The 22041-nt window shown below is 46.5% G+C and overlaps 2 protein-coding genes across 3 annotated transcripts in view; one reads left to right on the top strand and one right to left on the bottom strand.

The window, feature by feature from the left end:
* Nucleotides 1-18327, bottom strand: part of IFT122 (intraflagellar transport 122) — a 28266-nt gene extending 9939 nt beyond the window's left edge. For both annotated transcript variants that reach the window (XM_079316957.1, XM_079316958.1), the window contains exons 1-18: nt 18237-18327; nt 17686-17752; nt 16199-16283; nt 15371-15449; nt 14524-14600; nt 14069-14135; nt 13158-13304; nt 12779-12854; nt 12218-12409; nt 11415-11553; nt 10622-10824; nt 10082-10219; nt 9293-9457; nt 8289-8486; nt 7450-7590; nt 5768-5821; nt 3286-3447; nt 564-730 (exon numbers count right to left, since the gene is read on the bottom strand). In XM_079316957.1, the coding sequence (XP_079173083.1) occupies nt 564-730; nt 3286-3447; nt 5768-5821; nt 7450-7590; nt 8289-8486; nt 9293-9457; nt 10082-10219; nt 10622-10824; nt 11415-11553; nt 12218-12409; nt 12779-12854; nt 13158-13304; nt 14069-14135; nt 14524-14600; nt 15371-15449; nt 16199-16283; nt 17686-17752; nt 18237-18277 (2198 nt within the window). In that variant the 5' untranslated portion in view covers nt 18278-18327. The remainder of the gene's footprint in view (nt 1-563; nt 731-3285; nt 3448-5767; nt 5822-7449; nt 7591-8288; nt 8487-9292; nt 9458-10081; nt 10220-10621; nt 10825-11414; nt 11554-12217; nt 12410-12778; nt 12855-13157; nt 13305-14068; nt 14136-14523; nt 14601-15370; nt 15450-16198; nt 16284-17685; nt 17753-18236) is intronic.
* A 121-nt stretch (nt 18328-18448) lies between these two features.
* On the top strand, nt 18449-21495 carry MBD4 (methyl-CpG binding domain 4, DNA glycosylase; the record flags this gene model as incomplete). The annotated part of the gene is made up of 8 exons (XM_079317201.1): nt 18449-18498; nt 18635-18775; nt 18956-19722; nt 19971-20045; nt 20361-20495; nt 20729-20878; nt 21050-21153; nt 21290-21495. The coding sequence occupies 8 exons, from the start codon at nt 18449-18451 to the stop codon at nt 21365-21367; spliced, it is 1500 nt and encodes a 499-aa protein (XP_079173327.1). The 3' UTR covers nt 21368-21495.
* Nucleotides 21496-22041: the final 546 nt, after the last annotated feature.

The raw sequence follows: 22041 nt of genomic DNA, 5'->3' as shown, positions 1-22041 counted from the left end.
TGCAGAGCAGAGGGAAGGAGGGAACACATCCTGCAGGACTCAGGGCACAGGACACACCTCCCAAAACTGACCTGAGCAATAAATATCACCCTGTGCCACACAGCGAAACAGAGGCAAGGCAAGTGACCCAAAGTGTCACCTAAATTGATGAGAAATGGCCACTGACAGGAGTGGCCACAGAATTGCTGAGGACTCTGTGCTCCAGGTGACTTCTCTGCCTTCTACAAGATTATCCTAAACAGCACAGAACATCAGCAATGGGCTACCTGGTACAATTATTGCTGTGATAGCATTTGTTTTTGTAACATATTTATGGCCCTACCCTGTAAACATATGCAACTTTAAAATATTTTTAATCATAGGTGTGTTTCAGGTACTCAATCTGATAGAAGGGCAGATAGCAAATACATGTGGTCTTATTTTAAAATTACATAGAATTCATAATATCTCATTATATACGAGCAATATACATTAATAATTATATATAATACAATATAAAAATTACTATCTATATAATATTATATAGATATAATATGTCATGTCTGAGGTGACAGAACACCTACATGTCCAGCCAGCCATGGTCCCCACTGATCTCAATGGCCTTCATGTGCTCCCCAGCAGACAGGTACATCTCCACTGCTGCCTTGGGCTCATTGATATCCTTGGCCCAGTCTGCTTGCTTCTTTATCAGCATCTTGGTGTCTTTGGGATCTCCAGATCCCAGAAATTCCTGCAACAGTGCAATTCAAAAGTGTGCATTACCTTGTGGTCACAAATGTCATTACAGTCTAAACTCTAAATAAATGAGTATCATGAATATCACGATGTCTCCCAAGGACAGGAGCACTCCAAGGAGAGCAGCAGGGACTGGGCCAGCCTTCAGCAGCTCATCATCCAGTGGAGGAATGGGAGGAAACAAAGGGCAGTCTCCCCTTTAGACAGTTTTCAGTTAAAGAAACAAAGCAGGGGACAAAGAGAAGGACAGTGCAGGTGCCTCAGAGCCAACACTGATGTCCCCTCCTGCTCTCTGCCAAGCCTGGTTCTCTGGATATGAGTTATAACTTCTACAAGCTTGTCAGGAACAGGCCTTCCCAAAACAAAATGGTACTAATCTAAAAACTCTAATAGATCAATTCCAAGTTTCAGGTTTTCTCCTGCAAGCCAAGCAGGTGTGGATTCCTTCTCAAAGACAACCCAGTCCCAGCCCACGCTCTGTGAACAACAATCCACTGAACCACACAAATCCACTGAAGGCTGAAACAATCACCAAGTGTCTTTGCAGGAAACAAGGTATTGTAAAAAACACATCCATGAAGTTCTTTCATAAGGACAGAACCACAGCTGTTCAGAAGTGAGAGTGCTCTGAAACACTGCACTTGTGGAAGGAATGCAAACACCAATCCTGGACCCTGTGTTGACAACCATTTTGGAAATATTTCTAATAGTTAGTTCAGCATCTTCTGCCAATTCTACAGTTCTGGCACCATATGGTTCACATCTGTTGACATCATGTGCCAGGAAAAAAATATAAAACCCTCCTTCAACACCAGAAGATCGATTAAGGGCAATTTTGTCTGTTAACAGAACAGACTACTGCCCATTAAACAGCTTCTATCAAAAGAAAAAACAGAGCAGAGAAGAAATCACAGGTGGGAAAAGAGTGGAAAACTGTGCATCCTGTGTGTTTCTGGCAAATTCTGATTGAGGTTTAAAAAACCAAAACAACAAATGGGCAAAAATCTCTACAGGGAGCACCCCCAGACCAGCTCTGCTTCACCACTGCAATTCAGCAGCTCCCAGAGCTGCACCCCACCTGTGCCAGCTCCAGCTGAGCCCAGCTGCCTGCTGCAGCACAGCCCTGCAGCACAGCCCTGCTCCAGGAGCAGCCACACATCCAACAGCCTCTGCAAACTGCACTCAAGGGTCAAGTCAAACAATCTCTTTGCCACCACTTCTTTTCCAGCCTAGGTCACCAAAACAAGCCCAAAATCAAAAGCTAAGCTCAGTTCTCACAGTATAAAGAGTTTTTTGTGAGCTAGCAGTAATTAGTGATCTGTTCTGATAAAGAGCCTGTGACCAGATATCAAAGGACTCCCAACCTCTGCCTCCAGTCTGGACCCATCCAGACCTCACTAAAGTCTTGCACAAAAAACCAAGTTCTGTGGTTTTTTCAATCATTCCAGCAGCAGCAGTGAAAACAACACAACAAAAACACAGCCCTCCCCCATATATCTTTCCTTGGACAAATAACTGGCAAACCAGGGGTTTCATGTTCCCCATGTCCTGTGCACTCCCTGCCTCAGGAATCACCTTGAATCTCTCTGCACGGAGTCACTCTGAAGCACAGGAAACATGAGACCTCTTGCTCTCTACTGGTTAAATTTAGACATGACTGCAGCCAAGAATTAAAAGATTCTTACAAAGACTTATGGGAACATTTTCCTGTATGAATTACATTTATGTTCAAGAGGAGCCAAAACACTGCACTAACAAAGACTCATCAGCCAAAAATAGCAGAAGTCGGGCTTACATCAGCAAAGCCCCAAATGCTTCTGCTGAGCTCCTGGAAGGACAAGATCCCTCTGCAGCATGGCCTGGGAACCTCTGCTGAAGAGCTGCTGTGCATGTCAGGGTGAACTCTTTGTCCTGGACTGGGCAGCACAGGGCTCTGGTGAGTGATGAATGAGACTAAACAGCATGTGTGCTCTTGGGGATTTTGATAAGAAAACACCACAGAAGACTTAAAAGCAAAGTAATGCTTCTTGTCACCATATAAAACTTAACTTTTTAGAATTATATTCAATTTATTCCTACACGGAAACAGAGTTCTAGAAAAACCCAAGACTTTGAATCTTTGGTAGAAATTCTGTAGTAAATAAAAATATTCTATGTTAGCATATTATACAGTTTTTAAAATGCATCAATATAGAACTTACTCCAACCCATAAATATATTTTTTATTATAACATGGATGCTACCTTGTCATCTTTGGAGGACAAACAGATAAAAAGGGACTCTCAAATGAGATCATGGAGAAAAAGGAGTCATAAAACCAAAATTTTTAGTTTTGAAGGAAGGAAAATAACTATGGATAATACCATATAATCACAAGAGTCATCGGTGGGTCACCAGAAGAATTCCCTGAATTATCCCAGGCCAGAGACACTGTTCCCCTTATAAGCCAAATCACCTCCAAACAAATAGCTGAGAAGATAGAATTGGAATTCAAAGCCCACCCCTCTCCCCAGGCTTTTCCAGGAGGACCTTTGGAAGCAGCTGCCCCACCTTGGCCTGCTGGAACATGCGCAGGTCCGAGTACATCTCCAGGGCCAGGGGCTCGTGCCCACTCCTCTTGTACAGCCTGGCTGCCTCCTGCAGCTTCCCCTGGTAGGCAAAGACATCTGCCAGGAACAGATCACTGTTGTTCTCCCCGTGCTTCTTCCGCTCCTTGCTCAGAAGAGAAAAAACAAACTGAGGGGAGACGCAGAGAATATTCTGGATGGCCAGGACATAGGTGAGAAATAGCCTTTGAGGAATTGTATCTTCAGGCTCAGATTTTAACTGTTAATAATTAAAACCTGCAACGGGATAGGGTAATTATGCCTCTCCTACATTTCTGGTGAATTTATAATTAATGGATTAAAGCCCTTATTAATTAAAATTATGAAAAGCAAAATTAAATGTCACTGTACAAACCAAAGTGATGGAAAGTCACTTCTCTTGATTTCACACAGGAAAATGAACACATGCTATCATTATGCCAGTCTATTTTTAAAAAGACACCTGATGGCCTCCTTGTTTTCTCCCTACGATCTCACCAGCATATAATTTGGCTACATTAACAATATGTGCAGGTGGGATGACAAACAGGAGGACAACTGCCAGCAATAAGGAGATTCAGAAAGTGTTAGCCTGCCTCTGAATCCAAACCAGGGACACCTCCACTGTCCCCACATGCAAGAGCTCATGGATTTGGGTCAGCACCAGTCACTTCCAGAGCACCTGCACAGGCTCTCCTGGTAACCAGAACTGCTTGCTCTGACTGCCTGGGAAGGGACCATGAGGACAGCATTAGTACAGAGCCATGGAGACCCTCCATGTGTGTGCAGGGCCATAGAGACCCTCCATGTGTGTGCAGAGCCATGGAGAGACCCTCCATGTGTCTGCAGGGCCATGGAGAGACCCTCCATGTGTGTGCAGAGCCATGGAGACCCTCCATGTGTGTGCAGAGCCATGGAGAGACCCTCCATGTGTGTGCAGGACCATGGAGAGACCCTCCATGTGTGTGCAGAGCCATGGAAAGACCCTCCATGTGTGTGCAGGGCCATGGAGAGACCCTCCATGTGTGTGCAGAGCCATGGAGAGACCCTCCATGTGTCTGCAGGGCCATGGAGAGACCCTCCATGTGTGTGCAGAGCCATGGAGAGACCCTCCATGTGTGTGCAGGACCATGGAGAGACCCTCCATGTGTGTGCAGAGCCATGGAGAGACCCTCCATGTGTCTGCAGGGCCATGGAGAGACCCTCCATGTGTCTGCAGGGCCATGGAGAGACCCTCCATGTGTGTGCAGAGCCATGGAGAGACCCTCCATGTGTGTGCAGGGCCATGGAGAGACCCTCCATGTGTCTGCAGGGCCATGGAGACCCTCCACGTGTGTGCAGAGCCATGGAAAGACCCTCCATGAGTGTGCAGGGCCATGGAGAGACCCTCCAATCCACTGCAGGCTAGAGTAAGTGGGGATGTAGAACTCACTGCAGAAGGAGCATTTTCAGGATGTGTGAAAGTAAGTTTATGCCTATTTTTAGGGGGATTATTTCTTATTAAACAGAATATGACATGACAAATCCAGAATATCCTCAATAAATGCAGATCTGGAGAAGCATATGTGGAAAAGAAAGGTTACTGCTGGTGAGAGAATGCTCTCACCTATCTATGCCCCTGGAAAGAAAAAAAAAAAATAAAGAACTAACAGAAAATGGGGCTCTTAATGCAGACCTTTATCCTGTGTTAGAAAAAGTTCACTGTAACCAGCTGGCATTTTGACAGCAGCAGGACAGCTCTGCAGACATGAAGACAAGGAGTGTATCTTTTAAGAGAAGGTGTAAATCTAATTAGCACAAGGAAGAGGAATTCCCTTTATGCCATCTTCAAGCAGATCTTTAAGCATTATCTTGCCATCTCTGCAGAAGGACAAAGGTGGTGAGTGTATTTTCAAGTGCTCATGAGACAGTTATTGTTGAGTGAAATTATATCAAGAAGTGTGAAAAGAATAGGAAGGAGTGATGAGAGCACATTATAAAGTATGGAATCCCAAATTCTATTTCCTGTTGTCACACACTTGTCATGACACCCTGAGTTTGTCATTTCATTTCTCTGGGCCTGCTTCTGTCTCTGCAAGGAGGAGATAATAGTAATTACCTACCTCCAGGGGGTAGGGAAAGACTTAATGAACTCATGTTTATGAAGCATTCTGTGCTAAGCTCTGTCAGCACAGTAGTATTCTACCAATTATTAATTGAATTTTGAATGTTTTTTCAGTTCTCCTGAAGACAGTTTCAGAAGTTCTCATCCAACACCCACATTCTGGTCCATGAAGTTCCAGTCCTATGGTTAGAACTTGAATCACCTCTACTCATCAGGATTTTTCACTTCAAATACATCTCCAACAGTCAGAAGCACTATCCAAACAAAAGTCCTTCCAAAACAGAAAGCACTGATTTTGGCACAGCAGTAAGTTTAAGAAAAGACACCTTGAACACTGACTTACCTCTATGCTGCTGATCAGTTCTAAGTATCGAAGGTCTCGGACCCTGGTAAATGCCTATGAAAATAATTAAAAAAAAAAAAAAAATAAAGAGTAAAAGGCATTAACTTGAAAACCCAGAAAGAGCCAAATGTTATTCTACATGAATCAAGCTGTCTTCATGTGAAAAGGACAGGCAGAAGTCTGCTGGGGTTGGGTTTGTGTAGTCCCAAACCCGAGGGGCTCTGGGTGTGACAGGAAAGGACCCAAACCCTGCAGGGAGAGCGAGCTCTGCTTCTCAGTCCCCAAAAATACAAAGTGTCAATTAAAATATTACACCCTTTTATTCTGGCTACTTTATAGCTTCTCCATTTTGATGTGAGGTGTGACACAGACGAGGAAATTTCAGGAAACTGTTACAAGGAACAACTGATCCTATTGTCAGAGCCTGCTGCCTATGCTCCTGGTTTTTAAACCATTCTGAAAATCCAGCATGAAAGGAGCTCAGAGAGAGGAAAGGAAGTAAGAAGACGATAAGATAAAAGTATAAGACAGTGTAATATCTGCAAATGGAGACAAATGTGCAACCCAGAGTCTCAAGTGGCAAAGTCATGTGCGAGTTGCAGCAGCTCAGCACTTACTCCTGACATGCATCACAAAACAGAAATTTAACTCTTTGGGCTGCACATTCAAGACTACCAACCAAACTAATACTTAAGAGGGCACAGAATATTCTGCTTACATGGGATTGGACTAGGAGCTATCAGAGCCTTTAATGTCAAGAAGCTGCTTTTGTTTGAATTAATCCGCTCTAATTCTAAGAGGGCACTACTTTAAAATTCCAAGGAGCCACTGAAAACTTCCTTTTAAAAGTATCTATTTGCATAAAGCCATCCATGAAACTGGAATTATTCTGATGCCTCCACTTAATGAAAAAAAAAAAAAAAAAAAAAAAAAAAAAGGAAAAATAAAGCATTTAATTTCCTTTTTTTTTTTTTTTTAAATCTGTTATTAAAAGATGCCTATCATTACAGACCATTCTCAGTGTATTTTTAGAATGTTTTGTCTTTCATACAATATTCATGACATTGAACTCAGTTTGCTCTCTCTTACTTGAGAAGAGGTGGTGAAAGAAAATAGGGAAGTATTTTATGCCAGGGAAAACTCAGTTCTTCAGCCTAGTGCCCACTCACAGAGCCCTCCCAAAGCAGGGCACACCCCACAGAAAGGGCTGAAATGACTCCAGCCCACCTCCAATTCCAACCCTCGGGGGCAGGTAACAAAGAACAGGCAATCTCCACGTCTGTAGCGAGGCTACATTAAACATTCAGGGGGAAAGGGCAAGCGTGGAGCAGGAGGGAAGGTGGGGCAGAGGCAGGTGAGCATCCTGTGCTGCCACCCGGTGGGCACTGCTGCAAGCCAGACCCCGGGCTCAAACGGCTCAAATGGCTCATTTCTGTCCAGAACAGCCCGTTTCTATCCATGCTCTGAGTTAGAACATGGCATTCATCTGGACACATACAGTCGGTTGCAGTTCTAAACCTCATCTCAAAGCCCTGAGTTTGTAACACCATTGGTGTGTCTGTGGAATTAAACACACTAAAGACAAACCACTTGCATTCCATTCAGAAGACAGGCATTGTACACACACACACATATGAATATCAAACCCAAGCTTTCTGCTAAAGAGTAAATAACTGCTTTACCTTTTTAGCAGTTTCAAACTCCAGCCCTTCCAAGGCTTCCATGGCCAGCTCTCTCCAGTCAGCATCAGTCACTCCTAAACATGCAATTTGATAGGCTTCTTTAAACATTTTCCTTTCCAGATACTGATACATGGGTGCAGACTGAGGATTGCCAGAGAAGAAAACATATCAGAAAGCACAATATTGAGATATATTAGTGAAATTCTCTACATACATTGGGAAAAAATATATTCTAATCATAACCATTACAAGCTGCCCAGAGAATAAACATGTCAGTTTTGTACACAGACAGAACAACATTCTGGTGTGATCATTGTCATATCTGATAATCTGACTTCCACTGCATCTCATGACACAGAAAACAACATTTTATGGAAGGCAATCCTTAAATTTTGAATATAAAGACCACACAGGTACTATTCATTCAGACTAAAATACTCCATTGAAATATTGCCTAAAGACATCTAGATGAAGCAACAATAAACAGTATTTGATGTGTGCAAGAAAAATGAAATTACAATGGGGAAAAGCTATACAGAGAGAACACAGTAAAAATCCTGCAGGAGGTAAGGCCTGCACTACACTAGATTATATGCATTTGCAAGTAGAAAGGGAGAATCAGAAACAACAATTACCAACAGCAAAAATGAAGTTAGCTTAATTAATGCCAAAGAAACAAAAATAAAATAGATCACACAATGTAACTTAACAAGGAAGAAAGTGTGAAGTGCAATCATTTTAGTAATGAAATACAAGTAAATCTCAGCAAAGCTTCTTCACTTGTTAAACATTCATGTTTATGAGATATAAAGCAACACTTAATGAGATTAAAGGATTACCTGGGGAACCTCAACTGCTGACATGGAGAAAACATGAAGGCAGAAGATCTTGGAGCCATTGTAACCCACAACAAAGCCTTGCAGTTTTTGCTGGTGGACAGGGAAGTTGCTAGCTTTGATATTGAGGTAACCCCCTCCAGAAAAGCAAAGCATATCCTCACACTGGGTATTCCAGGCCACACTATTAGCATTGGGTTCCTAATGAGCAGAAATCTCAGGGTTACAACTGATGTCATCACACCTTTGGTAAGAAACATGACTCCTTCAGCTGGAGTGTTTGACCCACCACAGCCTGGTGTGTGCACACACACACTGATTAGTCAAGCTGGCAATATCCTAAAGCCTAGAATATTCCTAAACAGATTCATAGGGACATATTTTACATTTTAATACTCAGCTATAATTGTCTTGCCTTTTATGTATATTTACTAGTGATCTCTACAATCAATCTGTAGAACATAATACCAAATTCCACAATAGTATACTGCTAGTTAGCACATTTAATTGATCATTTCTCAGTCCATTACACAAAGGAAGTTGCAGACCCTATCTTTGCAGCACTCCATTCTTGCTACCCAGTGTGTTCTGAAAACATTTAATCAACATTAATAAGTGACTGCTAAACTGCCAACGAAGAGAGCATTATCATGATTCCTTTTACAGCCTATGAATACCCAAGGAACAAAGATGTTTAGGCTTTAATTCTGTTCACACTAATGATAAAACTAAAATGCTCATTAACTGTAATGCTTCAGAGGGAAACAGGCAGAGTTCTAAATTAAACTGAAAAGGTCACATGTCTAAGAGCTCTTTATCCAGCTGCTGCTCACATACATTTCCTTCCATTTGTTCCTACTCCACCATCTCTGCGAGGGTGGCTCTGACAAAGAGAACAGTTAAACTCTACAAGATGTGATTAACAGCTTGAAGAGTTAGAGAAATTTCTGCAGGCCAGCACTGCAGAGCTGCGTGCCCACTCCCCTGGCCTTGCAGGGGCATCTCACCTGGAAGAGCAGCTCCTTGGAGCGGATGTCGTAGACCAGGCAGGTGTCGTTCTCGTCCACCACGGCCAGCTTGCTGCGCGAGGCGCTCATGTCCAGGCAGCGCACGGCCGTGGCCTGCCTCAGCAGCACCATGGCCAGCCCATTGTCCACCAAGATCTTCAGGATCTGGGCACACACACCACTGAGACACCTCTGGGACTGCGCAGGGGGCAGCTCTGCTCTGCAGTGTGCGGCTTTCCAGAGAAAAGCTGCACCAAAACTAGGGAACGTGTCTGCTCTGAGGACTCCTGAGCTCTAGGTCACAAATCTGATAAATCCTGCATTCCCCACTAGCTACACAATGCCACTAACACAGCAGTATGGAACACACAGAGCACACGGCATCTCAATGTCCCTGCTGCCAGTCGGTACCCCTGGGCTCCAGCTGGACACTCCAGCTGCACCAGGCACATGGATCACAGCACCTGCACCTGGGGAACAGCCACACCCTCAAAGGGCCCATCAGGATTGCACACACCTCTGACCCCACTAAAGGCAAACCTGCTCTCTGCATTGAGAACTCCACTTTGGGCAGTGGATACTAACAACTCACACACTTCTAGACACAGTTAAACATACTTGTATGAATTTTACTGTCAGAGAATGTGAAAGACAGAAGTAATTAATTTTTAATCCCAAAACGAGACTGTCAAATAAAATTCTAAGTTGTAAAACAGCCTGCTGCTCCTCAGGTGTCCCTCTAAGTGCACAGAACACCTTTTATTTGCAGTGAAAGACATGATGTGTTACCTGACCATTCTTCAGCCCAACTAAGAGGCCTTCTCTTCCTGGAGGGCCTCCAATGACTTTAATGTAACGAATAAGAGATTCCATCAGCCATTCCCGTTCCTTGACTCCACTAAATGAGAGGCACTGCAGTCTCTTCTCCTAAGGACAAAGGAAGATATAAAACACAGTCTAAAACAAAAACCTGTGTCGGATGTGTGATGTTCATACCTACACTAGCAGGTGTGACTACTTTTACATTTAAAAATCATAAAGTCAAATACTCAATTTAATGGGTGAATTCTTTAAGATTTTCCAATCCTACGAGCAAACAAAAACAAACACCCCAAATCTTTTTCTAGTAGTTCTCTCCCACCCAAAAGCACCCCTGGATTCTGTGCTAATTTATCAAATTCACTCCAGAGCCTGCTTTACTGAGCCAGTCACCTGAGCCACAGCAGGACAGCGTGGGCAGGTGCTGCAGCAGCTCCCACAGCACAGATGTCCTGCCAGCCAGGAACACTGAACACACCCCAGGACTACTCTAGCTTTTGAGGCACATACCTGGCATAAAATAATGTGATTTGAACACACCACCAGCAAGTTACATTCAAATTTCTTTATGATCTTTTCCTTCACCCGATAATACATATCTGCAGAGTCATCTGAGTACAACTCGTAAATCAGGATTTTCTCTGGCATCTGGATGGCTAATCTGTTTTTGTAGATTGCAATTTTCTTCACAAGCTCTCTGCCTTTTATCCTAACTAGAAAGAAAAAAACACCAAAATGATAAAGTATAAGCCGACACAAAAATAACATACAGAAATCAGAGAACAAATACACTGAATTTGCATCTCCCTAGAGCACCTCTAAAATTCAAAGTGTGTTCCTGCTCAGATATGTTTGCTGCTCTGCATCTACATAATCTACTATCCCTGTCAGAGTTTACCACCCTCTATGAACAGCACATTCTGGAGCAGTACTTCAAATCCTTGCCATACAAAGCCAGCAGAAATGAAGAAACAAAATAAGCACAAAGGCTTGAGGTTACAAGTAAGGAAAACAAAAGCTAAATATAACACACAGTATTTTATCTAATTTTCATAGATTAAATCCTTATTTTAAGAGCACCTGTCCCTCCCAGTCTCTTTGCCAATCCCCACATCTTCCATTAAACTTGTCAGTGCTGAACTGGCACAGCCCAAGCCTGCACTCTCCTCGTGCGTGTGCTGCACGGTCTGAGTGCACAAGTGCCCACAGCTGTCAGGCACATGCAGTGTGCATTGCAAGTGTCCTGATGGACACTGCTGAGAGCAGGCTGCAGGGCTCTGGCCTGCCTGCAGTGAGGAGTTACCCTTCTGCTCAGTGATGAGGTGCTGCACGATGACGTCGGTCATGCTGTCCCTGTAGGCGTAGCGATCTTTGTACAGCCCGTGGACAGTGCTGAAAATCAGCTGGTAGAAGGAGATTGTTCCATCCTGACACCCCACTGCCTGGACACAAGAAGGGAGTCATTGCAGCTCACTGCTACAGAGGAGAGAGTTGGCAGAATGTGTGGTGTTTGTATGAACACCACGTCCCTTCTGCACAATGGACAGACACACACCACTCAGAGCTGATTTATATTTAACCACAGCACAGGTGCAATGCAGAATAAGGACTGATCCTCCCATGGACACCACCATGCTGGTGGGGGCCTTGGGTTTGTCTGGTTGGCTTTTTGGTTAGATCATTTGTGAAGGGGGTGTGTTTGTTTGTTCATTTAAAAAATTTGCTTTAATTCTCTTCCCACTTGTACAGAACTCAGAGTGCAGCATTTTGGGCTGACAGTTGCCCCTGTAGGCATTTTCTTCCCATCATGGAATGAGATTTGGTCAACTCCAGAAGTTATTAGCTGATATTTTAAATTATTTTTCCCTCCTCTTTTTTAATCAAAGAGAGAAGGGGTTATGCTCCTTACATCCTTCTTAGAGCTCAGGTTTTACTTTTGTGGGATATTTGTAATTCCAAGGGCAGTTCTAGGATCTCCCTAGACACTGCTGAGGTTCTACTGCCACAGTAGGAATGTGCAAGGAACTAACCTGAAAATGTATGATCTTACTTTAAGTAACAAATTCCCTGTGAAAATGTTAGAAAAACTAGCATATCCCTACTCACCACATAGTTGGAGTCTGGTTTAACTTTGCAGGTCCACACCCAGCTGCTCTGCTCTCCCACAGTGCCCAGGCGTACTCCATCCCTGGTGAACAGAGACACCTGCCTGTCTGAGCCTCCCAGCAACAGATACTCTCCTTTGCTAAAGTAGCTGATGCAGCACGGGTCAAAACTGAGCACTCTGTCCTTCCCAATCTACAAGGCAAAATAAAACACAAAAAAAATCAAAAACATTAACAAAAGGATTGTTTCATCTTTCCTGAAGGCAACAACTCACAAAGCCCCTTTAACCAGATAAAAAACTCACAAAGAATTCCTCTACAAACCAGTGAACCATGCCACAGAAGTCAGCAGTGTTGTAAGGGCTTTAATGGAAGAAACTGTAAGAGAGCAGCTGAACTGATTGAGTAATGGAAGGTTAAAAAAAGTAGACTCATAAAAGGCTGGGAAACAGAAGACATTTAATGTAACTAATAAGCAGCAGTATACAAATATTTTGACTGTGGGACACAAAACAGAACCAAAAATACCCTGTGACTCTTGAATAAACTCTCCAAGACATACCTGCTTGCCACTCAGATGGTAAAAGGAAAGTTTCTGACCCCAGTCTGCCACAGCTAAAACGTCATTGCGTTCATCTCTGCCAAAAAAAAAAAAAAAAAAAAAAAAAAAAAAAAAAAAAAAAAAAAAACCAGAAAAAAAAATGACAAAGTAGTAATTCTACAGCAATATATTAACAAATTTCTTAGAGCAAGAGAAACAAGTACCAGAATAGCAGCTGAAGACTGGCAGCAAAGCCAAAGCTACAATATATCATCACTTAAAGAAAGTAACACACATGGCATTAACCTGTTCCAGCAGGGATAAAAATCAAGCCTTTCTGCAATCAATGAGCCAAAGATTCTCTATTCAGCACTAAAAAAGGAAGGATGAAGTTATTTACCTGGAAGGATTCCAACAAATTGACCATATTGGAGAGGAAGAGCCCCCTGGCCTCTCTATTTTCACTTTCTCATCACCATTTTTGTTCCTTATGCTGACAATGCCATTGAACATCCCCAAAGCAAGGTACTGGCCATCATTTGTCCAGCTGAGAAAACACAAACATACTGAAGAGTAAACTACTAGAAACAAGCAGCAGGAGGGCAGGATGGCATCCAGCACACTCACACAGGAATGGCAGATAGAAGTAACTCTAAGAGGGAGTTCTGGCAGGTGCACAGCAATGCTGTGGTTTGTTTATGCATCTAAATCCACATTTATAGCAACAGCACACTCTACACCCAGAACATTTTAGCATATACACAGAACTAAAATTACAAATTAGAGCTTGCAACATTTGTACCATGTGCTAAGTCAGATACATTCTGGGAATGGCAGTCTGGGAGTAGAACAAAATGCTTTAACAGCCACATTTGGAACATGATCAGACAGAACTGAACAGTCTGGTGTAGCCCAGGGGGGCCCCAGGGTCTATTCTGCTCTCCTCTTCAGTCAGATGCTTGACAGCAGTTAATGAACCCTTGCCTCAGGTTCCCCACAAATGTAATACCTTCTCCAACTCAACACACCAAAGGACAGGGAGTGAACTACAAACAAAAATTGCAATTATTTTTCCTCTAACTTCATTTTGCTGCACAAGACAGATGACCAGGCAGACAGATAACCTAAGACACCTGCTCAAGACCAGAATATGTCTCTGATGCCTTTAGGATTTAGTTATAAGTAGGACCAAGCATAACCCAACACTTAAAAAGAAGGAGGGTAAAGAAATTTTTTTAAAAGCTTCCATCTTACTTTAAATAGTTTGTATTGAAACTAACTTAAATGACACAGATAACCCTTAAAACCTACCTACAGCAAGTAATCTTGCAGCTTGTTTTATGTTTAGAGACTGACTTCTGCTCAGGAGACCACAAACCTTGATGAGAGAAAACAGAAAGCCAATGACAAGTAAGGATGTGTCAGTGTTCAGACTGGAAACTAACATTGCCAGAGAACTCAGCTGGGATTTTAGAGACATCAAAGTATTGTCTACTGCTGGAACAACATTCAAATACATATTATTTACTATTAAATGGGAAAGAAATCCATCTAAATAACAGAGGGTGTCTCTGCAAAAAATTCCAGTACAAGAGTCTGTGACCCCTCACTACACTGTCATTTTCCCATTGAGCTGAAGTGATTTAAATCACTTTCAGCTTTGTGTCCCATCTCTCCTGGAGTTACAGAGCTGTACCTGTCTGTGGTTAGCTCAGCTGTAATGGAATTCACTGTCTCAGTGGAAAAGTTCAAGGGAGAAGACATACCAAAATCCCCAGAGGAGCAGGATGCCAGCTGGTGGGTGAGAGGATTGTATGAAACACACTGGATAGAGTCATTATGCCTAGAATGAAGTTACAATCAGATTTCAATAAATCATTCTTAGATGTCCCTTTTCTGACTTTCAGCAAGTGAGCTGAAAGCTTTAGCAGATGCCAAAATAATTGGATTGGTTTATAGTATATCAAATAAATCTGCTATTGCTGTAAAGTAAATCAGTAATAAACCTTGTAAAAACTGTCTCCAAGTAGCAGGAGTCACTGAATTTCATCAAGATTAAAGCAACTGGGGTTTGTGAAATATAACTGAAGGTTGTAGCCAAATCCTAAACCAAGTGTGCTTATGCAGGTTCTGTGCAGTGACCAGCTAACACAAACCAACTGCTGATAAATGTGCAGCCAGGAAACAGAACATGAAGTTCTTGCTTCAAAGGGCTGACTGAAAACAGAGCCAGATGATTGAAATATACCAAAAGTTCCAAACCCACCTTTGACCAGAATTCTGGATTATTTTAGAAGACTGGTCATTGTGTTATTTAGAAGACTGGTCATTATTATGTTTAATTCTATTCTGACCTATTCTGAGTTGCCCTAGTCCTCTTTCAGCCCTCTAAATTCACAGATTTCTCTGGATTCCCCACCTCCTTTTATGCCTTTAATTGCTTTCCTGCCTCATTCAGATACTTCAGCTGTTCTTTTCCTCCTCCCTCCTCTATCACCCCTTTTCTCTGACCTTAGTGAGCCTTCTCCCAAATCTAACAGCTTGTGCTCTTTAATTGCAGCAGTGCATATCAAAACTGGCTTTTGAGGCACAGAACTGAATGGCATCACTTACGTGTACTTCAGAATTCCTTCTAACTTTGAAGTCCAAATTATCACACTTTTATCAGCAGAGCCAGATGCGAAACGCTTGCCTAGGAATTGGAGATAATTTAAATCCCACACATACAAGAATCACTTTCACTGCAAATACTCAATCAAAGAGAGAGCAAGAAGTTCTTGAACTCGACAAGGCTCAAGTAATAAAGGGGCTGGCAGTGAGTGCTGGGTGTGCTGCTGCTTCCCCAGCCCCATGGAGTCTGCAGTGCAGCATTCCCATGGCCCTGCCATAGCCAGTCCTTCCAGTGCCCCATGCTGGGCACTGAAGGCAGCAAACTGGTACACTGTCACAGGAGCTGCCAGCACCCAAACAGCAGCAGCTGCAGCCAGGGCCAAACCCACACAGTCAGTCCCACTGAGTGAGAGAATGGGAAGCAGAGTGCAGTGAGCAGGAAACGTGTGAAGGATCAGGAGATCAGGAAGCTCTGGGATAGAGGAACTACAGGAATAAAACTCAGAGGCAGATGAGTCTTTAAAACATGAATCTCTGAGGTGAGCCTTCTCCTCATACTGCCCTTGAATATACATTTCACCAGTATATAACACCAGGTCAAAGGGAGGGGCAGTGGGACCCCTGCTCTTGGGTTCAGGGTGATCTTAGCACCCGCACAGCAGCTCACACCCTCCTCTGGACAATAAACCCCAGCAGCTGGTAAAGAACAAAGCCCAGCACCCCCACACTGAGACTGGAACCACCCCCATTTCTCCATTTTCCCTGGGCAATCACAAACAGCAGAGATGCACTTTACAGACCAGGCTGGCAATGCCCCAAGGTGCTATTTACCATCTTTGGCATAAGCCACGCAGTACACAGTGTCTTTATGTCCTTTCAAAGGCTGAATCAGGGTTCCATCAGAAGTATCATACACCTGTTCAAGTGGGGAGAAAAAAAACAATCCAAACATACAAACAACAGAACTTCACCAAAAAACCCTTCAGTGAATCACAGACCCACATTTGGGTAGGAAGGCACTGTAAAGCTCACCCAGTTCATGCCTTTGCCATGGAGCAGGGAGACCTTCCACTGGACCAGGCTGCCCCAAGCCCCATCCAACCTGGCCTAAAACACCTCCAGTGTGAGGGCTGGGATAAAATCACTGAATAAAATTACTGAAGGCCAGCAGATTATGCACTTCCTTTTGCATCTGCTTTTTGGATTTCATACAGTTCATACAGGAAAAACATTTTCTAGCAGAGAAGCAGCTTTCCGTGACATGATACTTCTTAGAAAGAAAGAAGTAAGTACTAGAAAATAACATGTACAAAGGACATTTTTCAAGAGTTTGTTTGGCAGCTTGTTTTACATCTTATTGGCTTTTGATCTTTTGTTTTTATATTTTACATCTTGCTCTTAGAACATCTCTCTGCGCATTTGATGTTTACCCATAATAAATTACTGCAAGGGAGAATCAGTAAATACACGATTTTGTTAGCCTGAAAATAACACCTGCTGTCCTGAAGGGCTGAACTGCATCTCTACAACCCATCCACCATCCCTCCACCCTATCCTTGCCTTCCTGCAGCCCCTACCCCGCCCCATCCGAAAGGAGCTGTGAGCAGCTGGGTTCTGCTCCTGCAGCAGCCCCAGGGACCAGGAACAGCTGGAGGGAGTGTCCCCACACCTTCCCTAAGGACACACGAACAGCTGGAGGGAGTGTCCCCACACCTTCCCTAGGGACACACAAACAGCTGGAGGGAGTGTCCCCACACCTTCCCTAGGGACACACGAACAGCTGGAGGGAGTGTCCCCACACCTTCCCTAAGGACACACAAACAGCTGGAGGGAGTGTCCCCACACCTTCCCTAGGGACACACAAACAGCTGGAGGGAGTGTCCCCACACCTTCCCTAGGGACACACGAACAGCTGGAGGGAGTGTCCCCACACCTTCCCTAAGGACACACAAACAGCTGGAGGGAGTGTCCCCACACCTTCCCTAAGGACACACAAACAGCTGGAGGGAGTGTCCCCACACCTTCCCTACCAGGACACGGGGTCGGCTCCTGCATCTCCAACCCCGGGCACGGCACAAGAGGACGAGATGACACAAATCACATAAATCTCATTACTTCTGGAAATAGAGCTTAAACCTTGGTAAGAAATATTAAAAAGCTTCAAAACACTTTAGAATCGGCCTGCATTAATATGTATGTCGCAGTGAGGCTGCAGTGACAGAGATAAGGGGATTTCAGATAGGTTATATTCATAAGTTAATGCCAAAGAAATCCTGCTCGTCGAGCTGTAAAGGAAGAGCACAGGGAGGTTTCCCTACCAGCAGCCTGTTTCCAGCAGCGATTATCAGCTGGGTCCCATCCGGCTTGAAGGCGAGGTCGTAAATGCTGATGGAACCAAACAAAGGAGCGGAGGGTCGGGAGGCAGCAGCGATCCGGGGCTGCGGAGAGCCCGGGCCAGCTGCACCGAGAGCGGGGCTGGCACACACCGAGAGAGCCCGCCAGGAGCCCAGCCCGGGCGGGCCGGGACACGGGATACGGGATACGGGATACGGGATACGGGACAGGAAACGGGACAGGGAACGGGCCGGGATATGGGACACGGGACAGGGAACGGGACAGGGAACGGGACAGGGAACGGGCCGGGATATGGGACAGGGAATGGGACAGGGAACGGGCCGGGATACGGGACAGGGAACGGGACAGGGAACGGGCCGGGATACGGGACAGGGAACGGGCCGGGATATGGGACACGGGACAGGGAACGGGACAGGGAACGGGCCGCGATATGGGACAGGGAGCGGGCCGGGATATGGGAACGGGCCGGGACAGGGAACGGGCCGGGAGGCCGGCTGTGCCCGGGGCCGCTCACCATTGCTCGGCCCTGTCGCGCCAGGTGAGCGCGGCCCGCATCTCTCGGGCTCGGTTCGGCACCGCCCCGCTCGGCCGGTCCCGCTCTCCGGCCCCGCCGCTGCCACGGCAACGCGCCTGGGCCCGGGGCCGGCGGGTCCGCCGCCCCGCCAGGGGGCGCTGCCAGCCCGGCGGGGACGCTCGCGCGGGGCGGGGCGCGGGAGTGTCACGGGAATGTCACGTGAGCGTCACGTGAGCGGCGCGCGGGAGATGGCGGCGGGCGGGTGAGGGCGGAGCGGGAGCGGGTCCGGGGCTCTGTCAGCGGAGAGCGGGCGGTGTGTGGGGTCCGTCCCCAGGCCTGCCCCCGTCCCCGAGCTGCCCCGGCAGCGGGGCCTTACCCGGGCTCTCCTTCCCCTGCAGTCCCAGCGTGGCGGAGGAGGAGCGGCCCGGCCCCAGTCCCGGCCCGGCGGGGCCCAGCGCCGCCCCCCGCCGCTGGCAGCGCGTCAGCAGCCGCAGGCGGGCGGGCAGGACGGCCGGCAGGATCGACGTGTACTTCGTCAGGTGAGGCTGGGCTCTCACCGAGCTCTGCGTGCCCTTTCTCGGCACGACCACGGAAATGTGCCCCACATCGTCCTGGACATCTTATTCTTTGTTTTGGGGTTGTTTTATGTGTTATTGAAGATTTTAAAGTGAAGAGTAGGAGAATGAGAAAGTCTAATTTATTTTCCTTTCGTACCACAGCCCTGAAGGGAAGAAGCTGAGATCAAAACGAGCACTTGTAGAGTATTTGCAGAAAACTGGAGAGACAACACTGAAAGCAGCAGATTTTGATTTCACAGCTCCTCGAGGGAGCACACGCTCAGGGTTGAGGGAATATGGCACGGGAGCTGTGAGGACTGGTCTGGAAAAGGAGGATTGCCAGAGCAAAGTGCAGGATCTCCAGGCACAGAATGGAATTCAGAACATCCAGGCTGGGAATGGACACCTGGAAGATGCTGCATCTACTGTGGAAAGAACAGATTTAGTAATGGAAGACACAAACCCAGAGGAGTGTTTGAAAATCAGAAGAAAGGGGGCAGATGGGAAAAGTGTCCAAACTAGGAGATGTGGGAAGGGCTCAGAAAGGAGGAGCCAAGGTGACCCCAAGAGCAAGAGGCAGAGAAGAATCTCTAACACCCTGGAGACCGAGTGTGTTCAGAAGCAGAGCGTGCACAGACAGACAGACACAGGTGGAGCTGGCAGCCAGGCTGTGGGTGATGCAGGTGATGCTCTGTCAGGAGTGCCCAGGGCACGGCTGAGGCCACAGAGGGAGCTGGGCCACCTGCCCGAGGAGGGACCAAGCTGCAGTGACACACCTGCTGCGAGGCATGAGGAGAAATGCTGTGCACTGGGGACAGGGATGCTGCCAGAGCCAGAGCATCTGGGTCAGCAGAAAGGTAAGTCTGACACCCAGATGGATGCTGAGTCCTGGGCCAGGACAGGCTGCTCAGCAGTCACAGTGTCACCAGGTGTGTGCATTTAAATTCCAACTGCATTTAAATTATTGCAGACTTACTCAAAACTGAAACTTACTGTGCCAAGCTCTTAAGATGTACAATGTCAGACAATAATCTGGAGGAGATTTAAGGTACCTTTGTGTTCTGTACTGAGAAGAATTCCTTCTGTTTCCCTCATGGCATAAAGCAGAAATGGTGTGTGAAACATGACAGCAAAATATTTGTCATTTTCCTAATGCTGAAGTTTTATTTCTTTACAGAAGAGTCTGTCCCAAGAACACAAGTGGATAGGAGGAAAACGAGTCCATATTTTTCCAGTAAATACAACAAAGAAGGTATTGCACTTAGGGAAATACTTTTTTTTTGTTTTGTTTTGTTTTAATGGGGAAGGGATAGGATGGGGCAGCATCAAGGGATGATGTGGAACATTCCTCACAGCTCAGCCCTGGCTGCAGCTGTGCCAGGGGGACACAGTCCCCTGCAGCCCTGCAAAGGAGGTGGGAGCTGCTGTGGCTGCATCTGTGCACAGTGCCTCCACAAAAACACTTCAGAGGTTGTCACTTTTTTTTTTTTTTTTTTTTTTTTTTTTTTTTAACAGGTAAAGCCATCTATTCCTGACTAATAAATGTTCTTGTCTTGCTCCTGTGCAGCCCCCAACCCACCCAGAAGGAAGGCCCTCAGAAAATGGACTCCTCCACGTTCTCCTTTCAATCTTATCCAAGAAACGCTCTTCCATGATCCATGGAAGCTTCTCATTGCCACCATATTTCTCAACAAAACTGCAGGTGAGTAGAGTAGCAGGAGTAGGTGTGTAAAGGTTGGGAGGTGTTACAGAGCTGAAACTGCTGCCAGTTTTAATGGCATTAAGGAAAGAATCTATTTATTTTAACTTGTGTCACTGTGAAATAATAATCCTTAGTTGGTACCCTGCCTTGGAAAAGCTCACTTGAGAGAGGACATGGATAGTCCAGAAGGAGAACTCCATCCCAGCCTCCTGCTCACGGGATTCTTTCACCAGGGAAAATGGCCATTCCAGTGCTCTGGGAGTTCCTGAAGAAGTATCCTTCTCCTGAGGTAGCCAGGGCTGCAGACTGGAAAGAGATGTCAGAGCTGCTCAAACCTCTGGGGCTCTATGAACTCAGAGCCAAAACCATCATCAGGTTCTCAGGTGGGTTTTCCTCGTCTGGAACAATCCTGGTTGTGCTGCCAAAGACAGCCAGCTTTGATCCAAGTGCTGCTCTGTGGATTCTCCTGTGTTGGGTGGGTTGTTTAGTGCACCTGAGCAAGGTGTGCAGCAGTGAGGGCAGGGTGAGCGTGGCTGCTGAGTGCTGTGCTGCAGGTGAGTACCTGAGCAAGGCGTGGCGTTACCCCATCGAGCTGCACGGCATCGGCAAGTACGGCAACGACTCCTACAGAATCTTCTGTGTCAACGAGTGGAAGGAGGTGGGTGCTGCTCTGGGGTCCTTCAGCATCCCACCTGTGCCCATGACCCCTGGCGCTGGAAACCAGCACTCAGTGTTGGAACAATGAGATTTTTAAGGCGTTTGAGTAAATACTTGACATTTTCCCTGTGTTTCAGGTGCAGCCACAGGACCACAAGTTGAACGTGTACCACACGTGGCTGTGGGAGAACCACGAGAGGCTGAGCATTGACTGAGCTGAGCCGGGGTGACCTGGCTCCGTCACGTCCCCTCGGGTGCCCTCGCAGCTCTGGGTGTAAATATTTGTGTGATGTCAGGGCTGGCCTCATTGCTATTTTTTAAATAAACGTGTCCCTATTTTGTAGTGCCTGTCTCTTGCAGTGCAGCTCTGAGCCCACAGCTGCCTGGGGCTGGCTGGGCACAGCCGCCATGCAGTGCCCGCCGTTCCTGCCCCGGGCTGGAGCGGTCGGGATGAGGGGAGAGAGGGGCTGTGCCAGGACAGAGCACAGAGCAGAGCCCGCTCAGCGCCCGCTGCCGCCCCGTGCCCCGCCAGTCTCACCGGGAGCGGCCCCGTGCCCCGCGGCAGGAGAGGGCCCGAGGCGCTTCTGGCTCCGCGGAGCTCTCGGGCCGCACGGCCCGTTCCCCTCGGCCCGTTCCCGGGTTCGGGTGGTTCTGGTTCCCGGAGCTGGGGCCGCTCTCGTTCCCCTCGGCCCGTTCCCGGGTTCGGGCGATTCTGGTTCCCGGAGCTGGGGCCGCTCTCGTTCCCCTCGGCCCGTTCCCGGGTTCGGGCGGTTCTGGTTCCCCACGGCTCGTTCCCGGGTGCGGGAGGCGCGGGCCGCGACCCGCCGCCATCGTTCCGCCGCGCCGCCAGGCGGCGCCTGCCCGCCCGCTCGCACTGGCGGAAGCAGCT

Source organism: Erithacus rubecula (genome assembly GCF_903797595.1).
Source record: "Erithacus rubecula genome assembly, chromosome: 13".
NCBI classification, from domain to species: Eukaryota; Metazoa; Chordata; class Aves; order Passeriformes; family Muscicapidae; genus Erithacus; species Erithacus rubecula.
The sequence above is the reverse complement of the archived record's forward strand: the minus strand, read 5'-3'. Positions and strand labels throughout refer to the sequence as shown.